Genomic DNA, 17104 nt, shown 5'->3' on the forward strand with positions numbered 1-17104 from the left:
AGCTCATATGGCAGATGTGTCCTCCCCGCTCTTGATGCATTCCCCACCGCCACAATTTCCATCCCTTGTCCAGTCACCACCACGAAATGTACAGACTAAGAAACAGGTAAACAAAACTGGTTGTACAATTCACTTGAGTACAGTGTAACATGGGGCAGAGTATAGTCCATTCCACTAGCATGACTGCTAAGTGCATCAATAATTTTGAAAGCATTTGTTTTGTTCCCTCCTTTCACTGCCAACCTTCTCCTAAGGTCGATCCTCCTAGCAGAGATACGATTTAATGGATGTGGGTGGGGGCGCGGGGAGGTAATGCACTCAGTTCAAAGCATGTGGGCCTAGACAAGTGAGCATTGCCAGGCAATTCAACCACAGGAAACGTCATACTGGAGCCTAGATCATGTTCTTAGCTAACAGCGCGCACACACTTTCAGCAGGATTCGCTGGATAGCGATCAGGAGCAGGAACCTTAGCCAGTTTTTTTTTCCCCTGCTGAGATGAGGACAGATTCTGGATCGAGCTTGGAGGCCTTTGTGGTTTGTACGGTTCATCTATTTATTGCCCATACCAGCTGAAGTATTGGGAGAGCCTTTAAAAAATCATTATTCGTGAAGGGTCGGGTGGTACATTATGAATGTCGGGTGCAGCGGTGTCAAAAGGAATAGTCACTATATATATATAATCATGAGTGAAAGTTTTGCCGGACCATTTCTAACTTGTACAACTCAACAAAGATGAATGCACTCAACAGGATGGCTGTGCTGAATATGGATCCAGCCTGTAATTCCCTCCTCTCCCTCTCTTCCCATCCCCCAAACAACCCACCAGTTCTACAATGGGTGCCATTTGGGAACCATCTCCCCATAGAACTGCTGCTATAGATATCTGCTGCATTGTCCCTGTAGCTGTTCTGTGTTAATGAAGCCTTCAGCCACAGTCCAGTGGAGCAGTTCAAGTGATTGACTGCAGGGGAAGCAATATAAGTGCAGTCAATTCCTATTCAGTGAATTGCTGTAAAACTTTACTAGCTTATCTGGTTAGGGTTTTCCTTTGTATACTTTGTGTACTTTTAATCATTGTGTAAACTTCTAATGATGGGAGGGAGACAGAATTCAGTTACTTTTCTGAAGCGAGTTATAGTTTTACTTTCTTGGAGTAGCCATGACCCGTAACTTCTAAACTTATCCGTTAAATTGTAACTAAATGTTTAATAATAATCAGCTAAGAACTGATAATTTGCATACATGATGTTATTCAGAATGTCGGATGTAACTATGGTATCTGGGAAGAGGAAAAAAATCTTCACTGAAGAGGAATTCACAGGTTATTCATTTATCTGGAGTGGCTGCAATTAGAGTAACTTTCAACTTGACAGAAATTGCTAGGTTATGTGCCTTGACTACATGTATATGCAGCATTCAATTTCTCTGCCCCTCCATGTTTTTAGCTCTCACCTTCCACACTTCCCACTGCTGCATACCAATTCCTCATTAAGTGACCACCCCTCATATCACACTAAGCTGTGTAAGAGATGGCCTAGTGGTGACTTTCCCTGATTCTTGCTCCCTGCTTTGTACTCTTACCCCACTGATGCCATGCCTGGGAGAAAATTGCCTATCAGAGACTTGGTCGCACAGACCTCCGCTGTATGGAGCATGGTTGTATGCAAACTCACTGTCCTGCCTTGCGAGTGTTAGAAAGGGACTCTGTTGTCGTCGTCTTTCAGGAAGATGCTGTGAGGTTCTTGTATTCGGGGTTTGGTTTGATTGCATACCCATTTCTGGAAATATGTTAATGATAAGGGAGGTTAGAAATGGGTAATAGAACATTTTCTGTACTTTTGGCATCTAGTCCAGCTCCCCTACCCCTAACTTGGTAGTAAGAAGAGCAAAGTTTTTGCTAATGCAGTTATTTTTCTTACTATTCTGACCAGAGGGTACCCCTCCAAGCTAATGTTTGATACTGCAAATTAGTGCCATTATGGGCACCTGTTGTGCTGCGGGCCTGTGCCCAAGAGGAACAGTTTGAGACTGTGCTGAATTACTTCAGAGAAATTCATCCCAACAGCCTAGGTTGGTTTGCCGTGGTCTAAGGAAGATTTCCTCTCTCACAGGAACCCCGAACTCCCTCAATAGTGCAATCACAACCGATGGTGAGCGTGAAAGAAGAGAAGAGTCACTCTTCACCGGCAATCCGAAATGAGCCCTTTAGCCCTTCAATGCGCCAGGAGCCATCAAAGCAGAGGGAGGGAGTCAAGCCTCCTCCACATCTTGGACACAGTAAGTAAACAATAGCGTTCTTGCACATTAATGGACATTAGAGATTCCATGGCATTTTCCAAAGAGGAGCAGGAAGGTCTTTAGATGCTTTCGTTATGATCTTCCTCCAGAACAAGCTTAAAATTAAAACTAGGCTGTTCAGAGGTGATGTCCGGAAGCACTTCTTCACATGAAGCGTAGTGGAAATCTGGAATTTTCTCCCTCAAAATGTTGTTGAGGCTGGCGATCAATTGAAAATTTCAAAACTGATATTGATAGTTTTTTGTTAGATAAGGATATAAAAGGATATGGAACCAAGGCGGGTAAATGGAGTTTGAGTTACAGATCAGCCATGATCTAATTGAATGGCTCGCTCCTGTTCCTGTGTTCTCTCAATGCCCTGATTCATGTTTTCCCTCAAATAACAGTGATTATCTGGACATTCATCTCATTGGTGTTTGTGGGACATTGCTGTGTGCATAATAGCTGCCTCATTTGCCAATGTAACAGTCGTTGTACTTCAAAGATTCATTGTAGATGAAAAGCTTTGGCAGTGATGAGGCACTATATAAATGCTAGATTATTCCTTCTCCGAGCAGGGGAGTTCTCCCTGGTATCCTGGCCAACATTTATCCCTCGACTAACATCACTAAAACAGATAAAATGGTCATTTATCACTTTGTTTGTGGGAGCTAGCTTGCTTGCAAATTGGCTGCTACATTTTCTATATTACAACAGTGACTACACTTCAGAAGTACTTAATTGGCTGTAAAGCGCTTTGGAGCGTCCTGAGGTTGTGAAAGGCGCTACAGAAATGCACGTTTTTTTCTCATAGCTGTGAAAACAAACTTTTATTGTGGAGCAGCGTTTATATTGAGCTGACAGTAACTTTGTTTTTTAAATTGAAAGATCAGAGCTAGTAAATGTCATATTTTCCTCCCCTCCCTCTTTTAGTATTAAATTTGTGATGGTTGTGTTGCAGATCGGGCGAGTTGCTGTATTTATAAATGAAACCGTGTTATGCAGTTTTTGCACTGACCCCAGATGGAGTCTGGGTTTGCAGTGTTCACACCAGCTTTGGAAGCTAGCAGAATGTGTGTCTCACAGCTTCACAAGAATACAAAAGATCAAAATCACTAATGTTATATTTTGAGCTCTATTGAGCTTTTTTTTTAAAAAAAAAATCATCTTGCCCTTTTTCAACATCTGGAAATTCATCATTTCTGAGAGAGCAATGGTTTTTTGCTTCCTTCCCCCCACCCACCCACCTCTACAGAAGCACCTGAACTCCCTGCAATGCTGAGATTAGGTCTCGCACTATAGAGGGTCACAAGCCATGTTTTACCATGTGGCACTGCTCCCTGCAACTACAACATCCAGTGCCACTATGCTATTCTCTTAATTCAATCCCTTGGAGGGATGAAAAAAATTCGTGCCCACAAGAATCGCCTACAGTCAGAGACTGACCCAAGTGCAGAATGCAATAAAATGGGAAAATGCTGGAAATTACAGCACAACTGGATCAGCAACTGAAAGGGTTTATGATTAAAGGGTCCCACCTGCAGTGTTAACCTGTCGACTACTTTCAGCTTCTGATCAATCTGCTGTACATTTCTTCATTTTCTCAAATTCCCACGCTTGAGCTTTTCAACCCGAGCGTTTTTGCATTGATGGAACACTGTAGGCGGCAGGCACATGGATCTTCTGTCATTCAGCATTCTTTAGTACAAAATAAGGGAATTCTGGACACCCAAGGGCGTTGGGGACCCACGTTTCTGTGGTTGCTGTGCGCTGCTGTCCGTTTCCACTCACCTTACAATGGTAAGATTGTTTTGAGGAGCTGTAGCACCAACCAACGTAACAGAGTGTGACACATGAGGTCTCCTCTCCCGAGGCTGCATACTTATAAAACCTTTTCAGGAGTGAGAGCAAGTTAAATGGCTTTTGGGTAGCAGCCTTCTCAGCTAGAAGTATCCCGCAGGTATGGGCAGGCGTAACCTATCGTGAACTATCAGAGATGTCAGCCGTGACTCGTTGGTAGCACTCTCACTTCTGAGTCAGAAGGTTTTGGGTTCAAGCCCCACTCCAGAGACTTCACCACATGATCTAGGCTGATGCTCCAGTGCAGTACTAAGGGGGTGCTACACTGTTGGATGTATCATCTTTCGTATAAGACGTTAAACCAAGGCCCAGTGTGTCCCCTCAGGTGATAATAACAGATCCCATGGCACCATTTGAAGAAGGACAAGGGAATTCTCCCCAACTCTTGGCCAATATCTTCTCTCAACCACCACCACTAAAACAGATTATCTGGTCATTTATCTCATTGCTGTAAATGGGATCATCTGTGCACAAATTGGCTGCCACATTTCCTACATCACAACAGTGACTACACTTCGAAAAGTACTTCATTGGGACATCCTGAGGTTGTGAAAGGCATTATATAAATGCCTTTTCATTTTTTTCTTTTACTCCTTTTGGGGCCATCTACTCTTTTCATTTTTCCTGTCCATGAGTATTTTGGAGAGATGTATGAAGATGTGTTTTTGTCATTATGTGACAGATATGCAGATAGATTGTTTCAGAAGTGTTGCCGTTTTGAGGTTTCTAACTTTGGCCTGTTTTCTCCCATTTCCCCACACCACCGATGGCTGAGGGAGTTGGGTGATCCAAACTGTCAACACCCATCCCTTCTGGAACTGAAGCGCAGCCTGGCTCCAGTACTAGAAACCAATTTCCATCTTTCACATTCCACGTAGTGACTCAGATCTAGTACCTTGCAGAACTTTATAATGTGGTAGTCAAGCTCCTGATAAAATGAAAGCTAATTTAAAAAAAAAAGAAACTCAAAACCCTACTGAATTGGCGTAGGTTCATTTGTACAAGTGTTTCCAGGTTGGTATCTTCCTGTAAGGCTGGCTGGCAGGCAGTTTCAACTGCTTCAGTGTTATCCAAGGCCAAAAATAACTACAAGCTGTCCATCACGGCCCTGGCATTTGTGGACCCGGTATTTTGTGCTCGGGCTAACTGCCTGTAGCATTGCCCACGGTCCATTGAGGAGTAGGTTTTTTTTCAAATGTACAAGATGGCGTTGGAGTTGGGAGAGTGACTTTAGAAACTCGCTCCTCAACGCTGCCTACTGGTCTGAGCCTGCAACTACATAATTACAGGCAACTGTTCACATAAGGGATTGCCATTCTAAATATTTACATAGGCAGTTTCAATGTTAAATGTTGACATAAAAGCATAACTAAAAATCATTACAGGATGAAGTACAACAAATGCATGAATACACAAGATTTACAACTGGACTCCAATGCTCTAACTAACTATTCCATTCTTTTATATAGTTTAGAAGTTATGATTGGGGGTGGTTAGGATACGGTGATGGTCCAGTCTATGCTAAAAGCAAAACATTTTAGAGCTAAGCTGTATGCCTTTTTAAATTTAATCTGAAATGGTTGCACTATTTGTAACTTCAAAGAGAAAGGCCCTGACCTTTTAGAATCTGTGGGCTTTGTGGCCATTTTGTTATTATTTTGTACGGTTCACAAACCTCCCAACATAAGACCACCCTTCTGCCAGTAAATTTAGTTAGGATTCTAGTCCAGAAAATGCTCCTTCAGCTATTTGTCAGTCAGTTTGGCTGGGTTTCACTGTCATCTATCAGGAACTCTAAAGCGGTCAAATGTTGATGGCTGCTGTGCAGCTGCAGGACAGATTTGAACAATGTCGGGCACTTTCCTCCTACAGGACCAGAGATGAAACACATGGAAGTTGCTGGGCCTGTGATTCGACCTCCAGAACACAGCACGCAGCCTTCTCCTCAGGACAAAGACAAGCAGAAACAACAAACCCCCAAAACTCCTGTTGCTCCCAAAAAGGTGAGTGATTTCACGCATTAGCTAGGTGTGCAGTTATCCTTTTTCTCCCCAGTTCTCCCCTTTTTTTTTTGCTCCTCTCCTCTCCTGAAGGTACTGACTCTTGCTGGAATGTGGTTACACAAGTGACGGCTGATTGACCATTCTTTGTGTGTGAGCCTAGAATGAGAAGTCTCTGGCCGTGACAGCTGAGCCCGACTCTGTCCTCGCCTGACAGCATCACCCACACAATTTCCAGCAGGGTTCACTAAGTAGCAATCAGGCTTTTTTCATTTCCTTTCCTAGCCCACAGGCTATGAGGCTGATTGCACTGTTCCAAATGCTCCCTGGCCCCGATCAACTTACAACACAGACCAGAACTTGGGACTTTCTGATCTGTACAGCTTAGCACCAAAGTGCATTTATCCCCTAAGGTCGTCTTGGAGCTTTTATTTATTTTCTGAAATGTATTTACTTTCATGATTTGTCTCCCTGCTTTTTGGTTTTTTCTTCATCCCCTGCTCTTTCAAGTCCATGCAACTGGCTGAATGAGATGCTGAGTGATATATGAATTAACTGCCAGGCATGCTGACTTTTTTAAAATAACAGTTTACAGACATAATTGCAGCTTATGTTTTCAAAATTACTTCTCTTTAGTACCCTTATATTGCACACAAGCCCCTGGTTTTCTCTGACCACCTTTTAGTTTCTCAAACTTAAGTGTCTTGAGTTTGTTGTGCCTTGTACACTCCCTGGTTATTCTACATTCTTTTTCTGCGTGTGTGCCGTAGGATCTTAAGATCAAGAACATGGGCTCTTGGGCAAGTCTGGTTAAGAAGACTCCTTCCACTCCCTCATCCACGGCAAAATCGTCGAGTGATAGCTTTGAGCAGTTTAGGCGAGCAGCACGGGAGAAAGAGGAACGAGAAAAGGCGCTGAAAGCACAGGAGGAGTTCCGTAAAATGCAGCAGGAGGCAGCAGAAAAAGAGCGTCTCCGAATGGAGCAGGAGAGGCAACGGTAAGTCTAAGCTTTTTAGTTTCTGAGAATTATCAAACCTTTGTTTTGCCATCGTTAAATATAAACTATCCTTAACGTATGGCGCCTTTGATTGGCTGCCTGTGCTTATTGCCGATGATTCCCATGTGTGAATCTGTCACCCATAAAATCTTTTCACCTCCCTGCTAGCACTGTCTGGTGGAATGAGAAATCTTTAGCACTATCTGGTGCCAGGAAGACTTGCAGGTCAGAGAGGAGAGCTTTAGTGGTGCTGAGGGGCACCAAGTAATGGACATTGAGGGAAAAGGATCTCTTTGTCTCATCAGCTTCCTTTCCTGCCCTGGGCTAACAAGTACTCGGTGCTGGCCCTTCAGGTCCAGTACTGACCTGCAGCCCTTTATCAGATGGTGCACCAGGAGATTGGGAATACATTGTTTACAGTATTGGTCGGATATGTGTTAACCTGATGTCCCCATCGACTCACGTGACTAAGGTGAGTGAGAATTCAACCAAAGTCGTCCTGCCTCTGGTCTGCTGGTCTTGACCATGTTTTGCTCCTGATTGCAGAGGTCGAGACGAGGAGGATGCTTTGGAGTGTGCTCGGAGAGCTCATGAGGAGGTGAGGAGGCAGCAGCAACATCATCAACAGCAGCAGCAACAACAACAGCAGCAGCAGCAGCAGCAGAGCTCTCAGCCAACCTCTCAGTCTATGCTGGATCAGCAGCGGGAGCTAGCAAGGAAGCGGGAACAGGAACGAAGGCGAAAGGAAGCGGTAAGTTCCCAATGCATCTCCCAGGTCCCCAGAACAACTCGCAATCCCTTTAAAGAATTGAAAGCCAGGTTTGATACTTGTCAGTTTGTGCTGACTTAGTCAGTCTCAGAGAGAGTGGCAGTAGGGTGACTGCAGTTGAGACTGGGTACCCCTGAGCTAAGAAGGGGAATAAATTAGCCCGAGTTCCTGTTCCTAATGGTTATCCATTGACCCCTCCTAGAAAGTGCATGTGTGTGGACATTGTGTAAGTATGGGATAGGGTTCAACTTTTCCACCATTTCCATGCTCGATTAGCCTTTCAACAGTCACTGACTAGACCATTGGCCACAGCAGATAGATACCAAAAGGCTCCCAGTGCCCCTGATATAGCATCCTAGGAAGTGTCAGTACCTATAGGAGACCATGAAAATAATTCTTTAAAGGTTTGTTTTAAGTTGGCTGCTACTAAATGCACCAAATCTGCTCTTCAGGTTGGCCAAGCACAGTGTCTTGAGATTTTTATCATTCAAATCTGGGTCACACTTAAAAGTTAAAAATGAAATGTTAATCCTGTAGAACAAAAACGTAACCATTCTTGGAGACAGGGAGAAGGGGAAGGAAGGCGTGAAATTATTGTTCAGAATTGGGCCATGTGTGGATTGCTTTATGTCACGCATTTAATAAAGCTTTTATTCCATTTTCATAAGCTGCATTAAGCTTAGATCACCCAGTGCTTGCAGTGACTTCAAATTTCTAAATTTCCCTCTCAGATGCTTAGTTTTAAAACATGATGTGGAGATGCCGGTGATGGACTGGGGTGGACAAATGTAAGGAATCTTACAACACCAGGTTATAGTCCAACAGTTTTATTTGAAAATCACAAGCTTTCGGAGGCTTTCTCCTTCGTCAGGTGAGTGTACCTGACGAAGGAGAAAGCCTCTGAAATCTTGTGATTTTCAAATAAAACTGTTGTTTTAAAACAGTAGCAATAGAAAGAGAACATACACAATTTATTTCATTGTGTGGAGAAATTTCACCTTTTTTTCTCTAAATTACGACAAGGCTATTTTAGAAAAAAAAATTCAGCTTGTATAGTATGTATCAACACACAGCAGTGGTGTGTCAGGAAGAGTTCTCACCCATGTTATCTCATAGGATATTCTCCTAATCCTGCCCAAACCTTAAGCTTAGATCACCCAGCTGCTTCCCCAGTGCGGAGGAGAATAACATGTCTGGCTAGTTCATCCTGATTGATTTAGAAACTGATATGAGCAATAGACTAGGGGAATGGGTGGGAGGTCTAATTTTTAATATGGATGGGATACTGCTCCCCAGTCCAAACCACTGATGCTAGCCTGCCAGGTGTGGCAGTGTCTGTGCTTGTCGTGTGGAATGGATGGGATGGATAGCAGGATTATTTCTATTTTTCTTTTAAGTGCTAAGTAGGGCTTTTTATTTGAACAAATTTAGCAGATTGGTAGAATGGTTAATCTGTTACACTGACCAGACCAAATTCTGAATAAGGCACAGGACACTTCAGACTCTTTCATACAAATGATTCTTCAGTAGTTTCATGGATGACTAAAGGATTTAGTATCCCCTGGGGTCGTCAGTAGTGTTTCATTGCGGAGGATAAGATGGGTGAATGATAATTGATCTAGTTGTAGTTTACGAAAATGTGCTTTTTGCCCTCTTGTCATAGTCATTCGCCTCTTTAAGTCCGGCACTATTCTCAGACAGGATTCTTCCATTGGGCTCTTTTGAACTTGGAAGAGCAGTCTGGAGTAACCTGACCCCAACTCTTGGTGTATACACCCCATTGGGCATTCTCCTAGAAATGGCATACCCCAGATTGTGAAATTACTTCATTGATAATTCTGAGCGAATCCTGCATCATTGGGCTTGCGTGGTTTGCCACATTGGTGTACCCGTGCAGCACGCCACCAGTTGAAATTTCAGGAAAATTCCAGTTGTAAATTACCAACAGAATAGAATGAAACTGTATACACTGAACATGGGAGAATATTTTCTTACATACTTTCTTTACTGTGATGTAGATGGCGGCTACAATTGACATGAATTTTCAGAGCGACTTAATGGCAATATTCGAAGAGAATCTCTTCTGAGGGCTCCTGGTTCTGGATATCCTGACTCTTGAAAGTACTACGAAACTGTTTTCCATGAGTTACGTGGCACCGTAGTGTTTCGGCCAGGTTCTTGGTGCACGGTCTTTCTGCATGTGTGACCCAGTGAGTGAGCGAATCGTTCAGTCAATGCCTTGAATGGATGGACGGACACGGATGGACAGAAGTCTGCCTTACATTTAACCCACAATATAGGAATGAACAAATAGACAAAAAAAACTTATCGATGTTGTTTAGAAAACACATGCACAAGTGTGCGTCCAGCTTTCCGAATGATACTACTGTAAAGGGGGGGGGGGGGGGGTACCCATTAGCTGCAAGGCTGTTCTCGCCAAACTCCTTCACTATGTAAGAAAAGACACAATAACATTCTGATGTATCCAATCAAACAGGGTTTCACTGTTGCAGTGTGAGGGCCCTGTTTGCTGAATGGTTTCGCTGCGTTGGTTCCATAAATCTAGTGAGTCTCCTTCACTGCTAATAAGAGGAGAACAGGGCAATGCCAAGGTATAAAAAAATTGGGTGAATTCCCCTGTAATTGGGAAGACCGGGCCCTTCACTAAGTTACAACAGTATAATCTGGATGGACTATTTAAGCAGTGCAACTTTGTGTTCATTACTTTTTTTTTTACAGTGCATAGTGCTGTCTGCGGATTTTGTTTATCTACAGAGTTTTCAGTTACTAGGCTCAGTATGTTCTGACAAGCCATGTGATGGTTATGACAATACAAAAAAGGGAAAAAAATCGTATGTCGGAGGTTATGAGTTTAAACAGCAGTCCCATCTAAAACATTTTATTGTGTTTTTTTTTTCCTGTTTTAATTTCTTTTCTGCAGTGTTTGGGATCAAAGCTGGACTACCAACCAAAGTAGGTGAAATTGTTTGTCTCGTTACCTCAGGAGATACGAATGTTGAATGGCACTGCTGAAACTGTTTTGTACTGTTGTCCCTCTGAATAGTAGAGATACGAGAGCTGACTTTCTTTTCTGCAAATAACCAGAGGTTTCAGCCGCCCTTGAATAGTTGTTCGACCGATGCTGTATAGTGGGTATAGTTGGTGTGCGACGCTTAACTTGTTGAATGTTTTCTGTAATTAAACACTTACTTTATTCATGTAGCAGACTTTCAATACTCTTCGAAGGCCCAGGTGCGTGAGTTTTATCTTAAATGGTCGATTCTGGGCTTTCTTGATTTTTTTTTCTTCAGAGGGGTGTACAAAATATACAAGCTGTTTCTGTGCAAGTGTCTCATTCGTATTTGCTAAAAGCATCAAGTGAAGTGCTGGCTCTCCTAGTTAAACTCCGCAGCAAGAATTAGACGAGTGATTGTTTTATTATTATATGGCAAAATTTAAATTAATGTACCATTCCTCGTCTTTGCCTTTAAATATAATTTTATTTTTTCAGCTGTTTTTAACCTTTTTTCTTTTTTTAAATGAACATATTTTAATGTGCCAAAATACCCACTATACAGTACCAGCGGATCCAGTGTTGGCAAGTACCTTGGTTTTAAAGTCGGTTTTACTAAGAGGCAGAAAAATTGCATTTGGTCTGTATCGATTATTGAATAAACACACCTTTTATACAATACGCTGCTGTCTTTTTCTTGAACCAGAGACAGTGTTCTGCTGGAGCGACGGATACCTAGTTGTCACCATTTTGGAGCGTGCGCTGATGGGTGCTTAACATAGAGATGATGTATCTTAAATAAAGGCAGAATAACCTTGTTTTTAGGGGGAAGAAAGTGTTATTTGGAATTAAAACTTCCTGTAAATTCTCAGCATGGCTGTTAGGTCTGCATACCTTTTTGTGGCAGTTAAGGCTTTCAGATATTTGCCTGGAAAACAATCAACTGTGAGTAGCTCTTTGATATGTGATGTCGATTGGATGGACAAAATTAACAGATGACAGAACGTTGTAAACCTGAGGATTTTGAAGGAGTTGGACCCAGAATATTTTTGGTCGTGACCTATTTGTTTTATTGACGCCGTTTCTCTGCTTAATGATGTAACATGCAATGGGGAAAAGGAGTGCCTACAGATGTAGTAAAACCGCGCATGTCATTTTCTATTGGGTCTTTCTTGGAGAACCCCTGTGGCTTTGAGGACAAGGGATGCACGTTTTAAATGGGCTGCACCAGATAATGCTGTGGATGGTTTCCAAACTTAAGATAGCCTGAAAACATCTGCTGATGAATTAGTGGAAAGCAAAGGAAGATACAACGCTTAGGGAGGAGAGTGGGGCAATGGAATTAGTTTTAGATTGCTCTAGCAAAGAGCTGGATCAGACATATTGGGCTGAATGGCCTTCTCCTGTGTTTAAACTATGCTTCAATGGCATCTACACCAGGGATGACATTGAGTTAAACGAAGGCTTGGCCTATTTACATTTTCCTCCAAATTCTTGGGAAAATGTCCATGAGCGTTCACATGATCCCAATAGAAGTATGACGGTATCCAACTGGAAAATGTGCTCAGAAGGTGTTTACTGGGGAAGAAACAGAAGACCCCAGAATAGCCTAAGCAATTATTATTGCATCAATGTCTCTATGCAGGAGTCTTGTGTATTCTCTGAGCACCAGTTTAAAGATGTACTTGGGTATTAATATATTATGGGGTGGTTTTACTTAAAAGAAAGTGGACATGTTTAAAATTGTTTAACTGTTTTCTTATACTGGGTAGTTGGACTTGAAATGGAGAAACTGATCCTCACAGGTGTGATTTCCCTACGCCTTGTGCTTTTAGTTACTCTTGAAAACATAACACCTTTACAAAACTGATTTTTGTAGTTCACATCTTGTTCGGAGTAATTTAGAGACTGCTTCAATTAACTGGTCACAGGCAGAGTTGGAATGTTTATTTCTTGTATGGGAAGAAACTGATTTTTTTAAGTTGTCAGTTTCTAGCCAACAAAACACAACCTGGTTCCAAATGAAAATCTAAACTTTTTAATCTTCTAAATCTACGTTTATGTTTTCAATAAGTTAATTCTGTAACTCTTGGAGTCAGGTGGCTTTGTCCGAAAGTCTCCTATATGGAAGCAAGTCGGTGTAATATCATGAAATGCTCTTTTATCTAAAGTGCTGGGTCAGGTCAGAATTAAGAATTTGAGACATTTCATTAACAGGTAAATTTCACTATTAGAGCACAGCTTGTCATTCATAGAATTATACAGCACAGAAGGCGGCCATTCAGACCATCGTGCCTGTGCAGGCTCTTTGAAAGAGCTATCCAATTAGTCCCTGCTGTTTCCCCATAGCGTTGCAAATTTTTCCTTTTCAAGTTGTACATTCAATTCCCTTTTGAAAGTTACTATTGAATCTGCTTCCGCCTCCCTTTCAGGCAGTGCATTCCAGATCATAACATCTTCCCTCTGGTTCTTTTGCCAATTACCATAAATCCGTGTCCTTTGGTTACCGACCCTCCTGCCAGTGGAAACCGTTTTTCTTATTTACTCTATCAAAACCCTTCATAATTTTGAACCTCTATAAAATTCTTCTTAACCGTCTGTGCTGTAAGGAGAACAATCCCAGCTTCTCTAGTCTCTCCACATACCTCATCCCTGGTATCATTCCAGTCATCTCTCTATTCAGTGTTGGAGCAGGGCCTCGCTGTGAATCTGGTTGCAGCATTTGTCCCAGTTTGATGATGCTCAATAGAGACAAGTTGTATCTGCAATTTTTGGAGGTTCCTGTTTTGAGGGGGTCGGGGGAATCCTTGCCCCAAAAGACAACACTGCTGCAATTACATAAATGACCCGTCACTTTCAGCATTTGGGAGATGCTTTGCACAACGGGACTTGAGTTTTCAACTGTGTTTTTCAATGCTGAGGTTTTTTTTGAGCAATAAATAGACTTTGTGCTTTTTAAGAATAATAAAATGTGTAGGAGGTGACCATGTATTGCTATTGTGTTTTTCCAAACTTTTATGCCCTATTTCGGCTTCCTCCTTACAAGTCGATAAAATGCTCGCCTTACGCTTGCATTAACAATCTAAGTAGCTGGGAGTTTAACTTGTAAATTACAAAAGTTTCATGAACCCAGAGAAATCCTGCATTTTGAAAACAGTCACAGAGCATCCATTATTTACTTGAAGTACTTTTTAAAAAAAATCAGTCCCTCACCCTCATTACTCCTGGATTCCCAGCCACTGCACTTTATAACCTTCAGAAAAGAAAGTTGACTCAGTTTAGTGCACTGATTCTGTCACCGTTGACTAGATGTGTTTTAATGGTGTGAAACAGGATTCCTGCTGGTCGATAGTTAATTCCCCCTCCCCAAAATTATGCAATGTGAAATGGTCTGCGGCAACCGAACCAAATACTGACCATAGTCAATTATTGAAGCTACTTGAGTCTGAACTTTGGCCACCTGTGGGTTTTGAATACAGTTCACTGATGTTTAATCTGACTTTATGCCACCCTTGTAACTCATCCCTTCAGAAGTGGCTACCCCTCCCACAGCACCATGTAAATAGAAACATGCATTTTTCCTCTATCGTCTGAACACAGTTTGTACAATTTTCTCATTCCTTATTTACCATTGCAACAGGTCCTGTATGATCAATGCTTAAATAGTATCACCTGTTCAAAGGCCAACACAATGTAAAATAAGTGCTTATTTAGCATTTGTGTTAAGAGTATCAGCAATAATTAAATAGAGGGCCAGCTATACCTGCTCACAGATAACAATAGCTCACAGACCGTATGTGGCCTGCAAGCTCTGGCAATCCAGCTTGCAAAGCCCAGGCAACTCGATTCTATCTGTACTTAGATTTCTTGATGGTTTTTATGGGACTGGTGGTTTAGATTGGACTGTTAATGCTATTACCTCATTACTGGATAAATCCTAAATCAGAACAAGATCTGCTAATATTTGCAACTTAAGATGCATGTGAATTAATGGAAACATTGATTTATACTTTATATGTGGCCTGCCAGGCACTTAAGCAGCCGATGAAGACAAAAAACTTGGACACTCCTGCTTTTAAAAGTACTCCAGCATTCTCGTAATGTCTGATGATTTATTGGAATTGAAGTATTTTTATAAAGCTCCAGTAATGGTTTCTGCAGAAACCATATCGGCGGCGTAGAAAACTCCCTCCTGCCCTGAATTAGCTTGTCCCAGCCGTGTGTACTTTGCATTGAGGAATTTATCGTTTAACATTTTAAAAAGTGTTGCTGATTTTCTTCCAAGATATCAAACGTTCGGAGGTGGGAGGAAAAGGTTTTTGTGAAGTTGCCCGGTCATTAGAACAATAAGGGCTTGATGCCAAATATGAGCTTCACCTTTCACCTCACGCACAGAAGGACTTGTATAAAGCACTTCACAAGGTAAACATCGGCACCACAGTGTGGCCAGCTGTTATCCTTGTATTAAATAACAATGGAAAAGAGGGTGTCTGTGGAGGTCCCACATGCAGTTAGACCATTACAATTTGAAGTGGCTTCAACCCTCAGCTGAGCTGGCTGAATCCTATTTTACATTTCCGGTTAGTTTGGTTACATTTTTTCCGGTCAGTTCTTTAACCAGTTATTTGGCCAAACTGTGATGCAATTGCCTTTTGTTTTTAAGCTGGCTATTTTTGGCTTGTAAAACCTTTTTGGGTTTGGCTAAAAAAAAAATTCAAGTAGCTAATTATTAAAAATGGCTAGTAATTGCAAAATGCTTTACGGCCCAGTTGAGTAAAACGGGTTTATTCATGTAACACAGTAGAATTGTTATGCTTTCTGGAAACCTGGACAGGTTAACTGCAGCAATTATCACTGTTCTATGGCTCTCTGTTTATCCCGTGTATTAAAGGTGCATGGTACTCCCTGAATTGTCCAACAATACTAAATGTTATAAAGGGAGATGTATCTGTACACTTTTTGTGATGTCTGTCATTTCTCGTTATACTTAGTATTTGAAACTGCTTGTTAGAGATGAACTGGGTGCAACCACTCACTGTGACATTGTTACATTCCATTGATTTGAATGGGGAACATCTAGATCTGGGTACCACTTCCAATTAAATCGCCATTTCATTTCGCAACATCCTCAAAGACATACTTGGATGGGGGAGGGTTACACAAAATGTCTGCTCTTCGGGTGTCTCTAAGCAGCAGTTGCATATATGGTAACAAGGAGTGTCGGAGCAACCAGTGATATTTAGGACTACAGTAAATTATAGCTTTTTTAAAAAAAAAGCAGCACTCTTCCTTTTGCAGGAGTTACTCATGTTCTCTCTACGCTCAGAGTTCAGTGGGTACTTTGCGCCCACAGTAGTGGGGATGTATTATCAATATGTTTTGAAACCAGTAGCTATGTACATAACACAATGGATAAGTGCTTTAAAAAAAAATGCACAACTGTTGAGTTGTGGAGAAAAAATATATAGTATGTATATACATTTATATATGTATGCAGAGAACAAAATATTTGTATTCAGACATTAGAAAGAGGAGCCTTTTTAAATGTTTCAAACTGTATTCTGAATTTGCCAAATATTGTCCATTGTTATAGATTAGCATTTCAATCTGAGACACACTGATGTGATGTAATCATTTTATTCTGATCAATACACTTAAAACTTTCTGCTATATACAAAAGTTTTACACGTTACACTTAAGTCTGTTAAAATATATATATATTCCCGTAACGTGGTTCAATTTGTATTTTATTTGTCAATTCTTGTGTGCATTTTCCCCACTTGGAACAGGGGTTAAATGGGCTGTTTCGATATGTAATGCAATGGTTTCATTTGTAGATATCTGCCAGAGATGTTTACAGTCCTTTTCTCATGTTTGTGTGCTGGGCACCTTTTACACTGTTTAGTTTTGTTTTGTGGACAATTTGATTTGCAATGTAAACTAGTAATTAAATGGTATAGCCAGCCTTTAATGTAAAACAAAATGACAGTCACTCATGTGCTCGAGTGCCCGAGTTCTCTAATTATGTTGAATATAAAAATGCTTCTATTAAACACTTCGGATATTTGTAGAAAGAAATTACTAGATTTTACCACTTGAATTACTAAGGTTTTGTGCAGTTATTGTTGAAATAAACTTTTTTTTACTGAATATGGAATGAATATAATTCCAGTTTGGAACGATGTA

At 41.4% G+C, this 17104-nt stretch overlaps 1 protein-coding gene across 5 annotated transcripts in view; it reads left to right on the forward strand.

Moving 5' to 3' along the window:
* The window catches only part of brd4 (bromodomain containing 4), a 160299-nt gene extending 148702 nt beyond the window's left edge, over positions 1 to 11597 (forward strand). For all 5 annotated transcript variants that reach the window (XM_067973142.1, XM_067973143.1, XM_067973141.1 and 2 more), the window contains 6 exons: positions 3 to 106; positions 2114 to 2279; positions 6012 to 6142; positions 6910 to 7136; positions 7683 to 7887; positions 9924 to 11597. In XM_067973142.1, the coding sequence (XP_067829243.1) occupies positions 3 to 106; positions 2114 to 2279; positions 6012 to 6142; positions 6910 to 7136; positions 7683 to 7887; positions 9924 to 9992 (902 nt within the window). In that variant the 3' untranslated portion in view covers positions 9993 to 11597. The remainder of the gene's footprint in view (positions 1 to 2; positions 107 to 2113; positions 2280 to 6011; positions 6143 to 6909; positions 7137 to 7682; positions 7888 to 9923) is intronic.
* Positions 11598 to 17104: the final 5507 nt, after the last annotated feature.

The sequence above is a fragment of the Heptranchias perlo genome, chromosome 37 (genome assembly GCF_035084215.1).
Source record: "Heptranchias perlo isolate sHepPer1 chromosome 37, sHepPer1.hap1, whole genome shotgun sequence".
In the NCBI taxonomy this organism is placed as follows: domain Eukaryota; kingdom Metazoa; phylum Chordata; class Chondrichthyes; order Hexanchiformes; family Hexanchidae; genus Heptranchias; species Heptranchias perlo.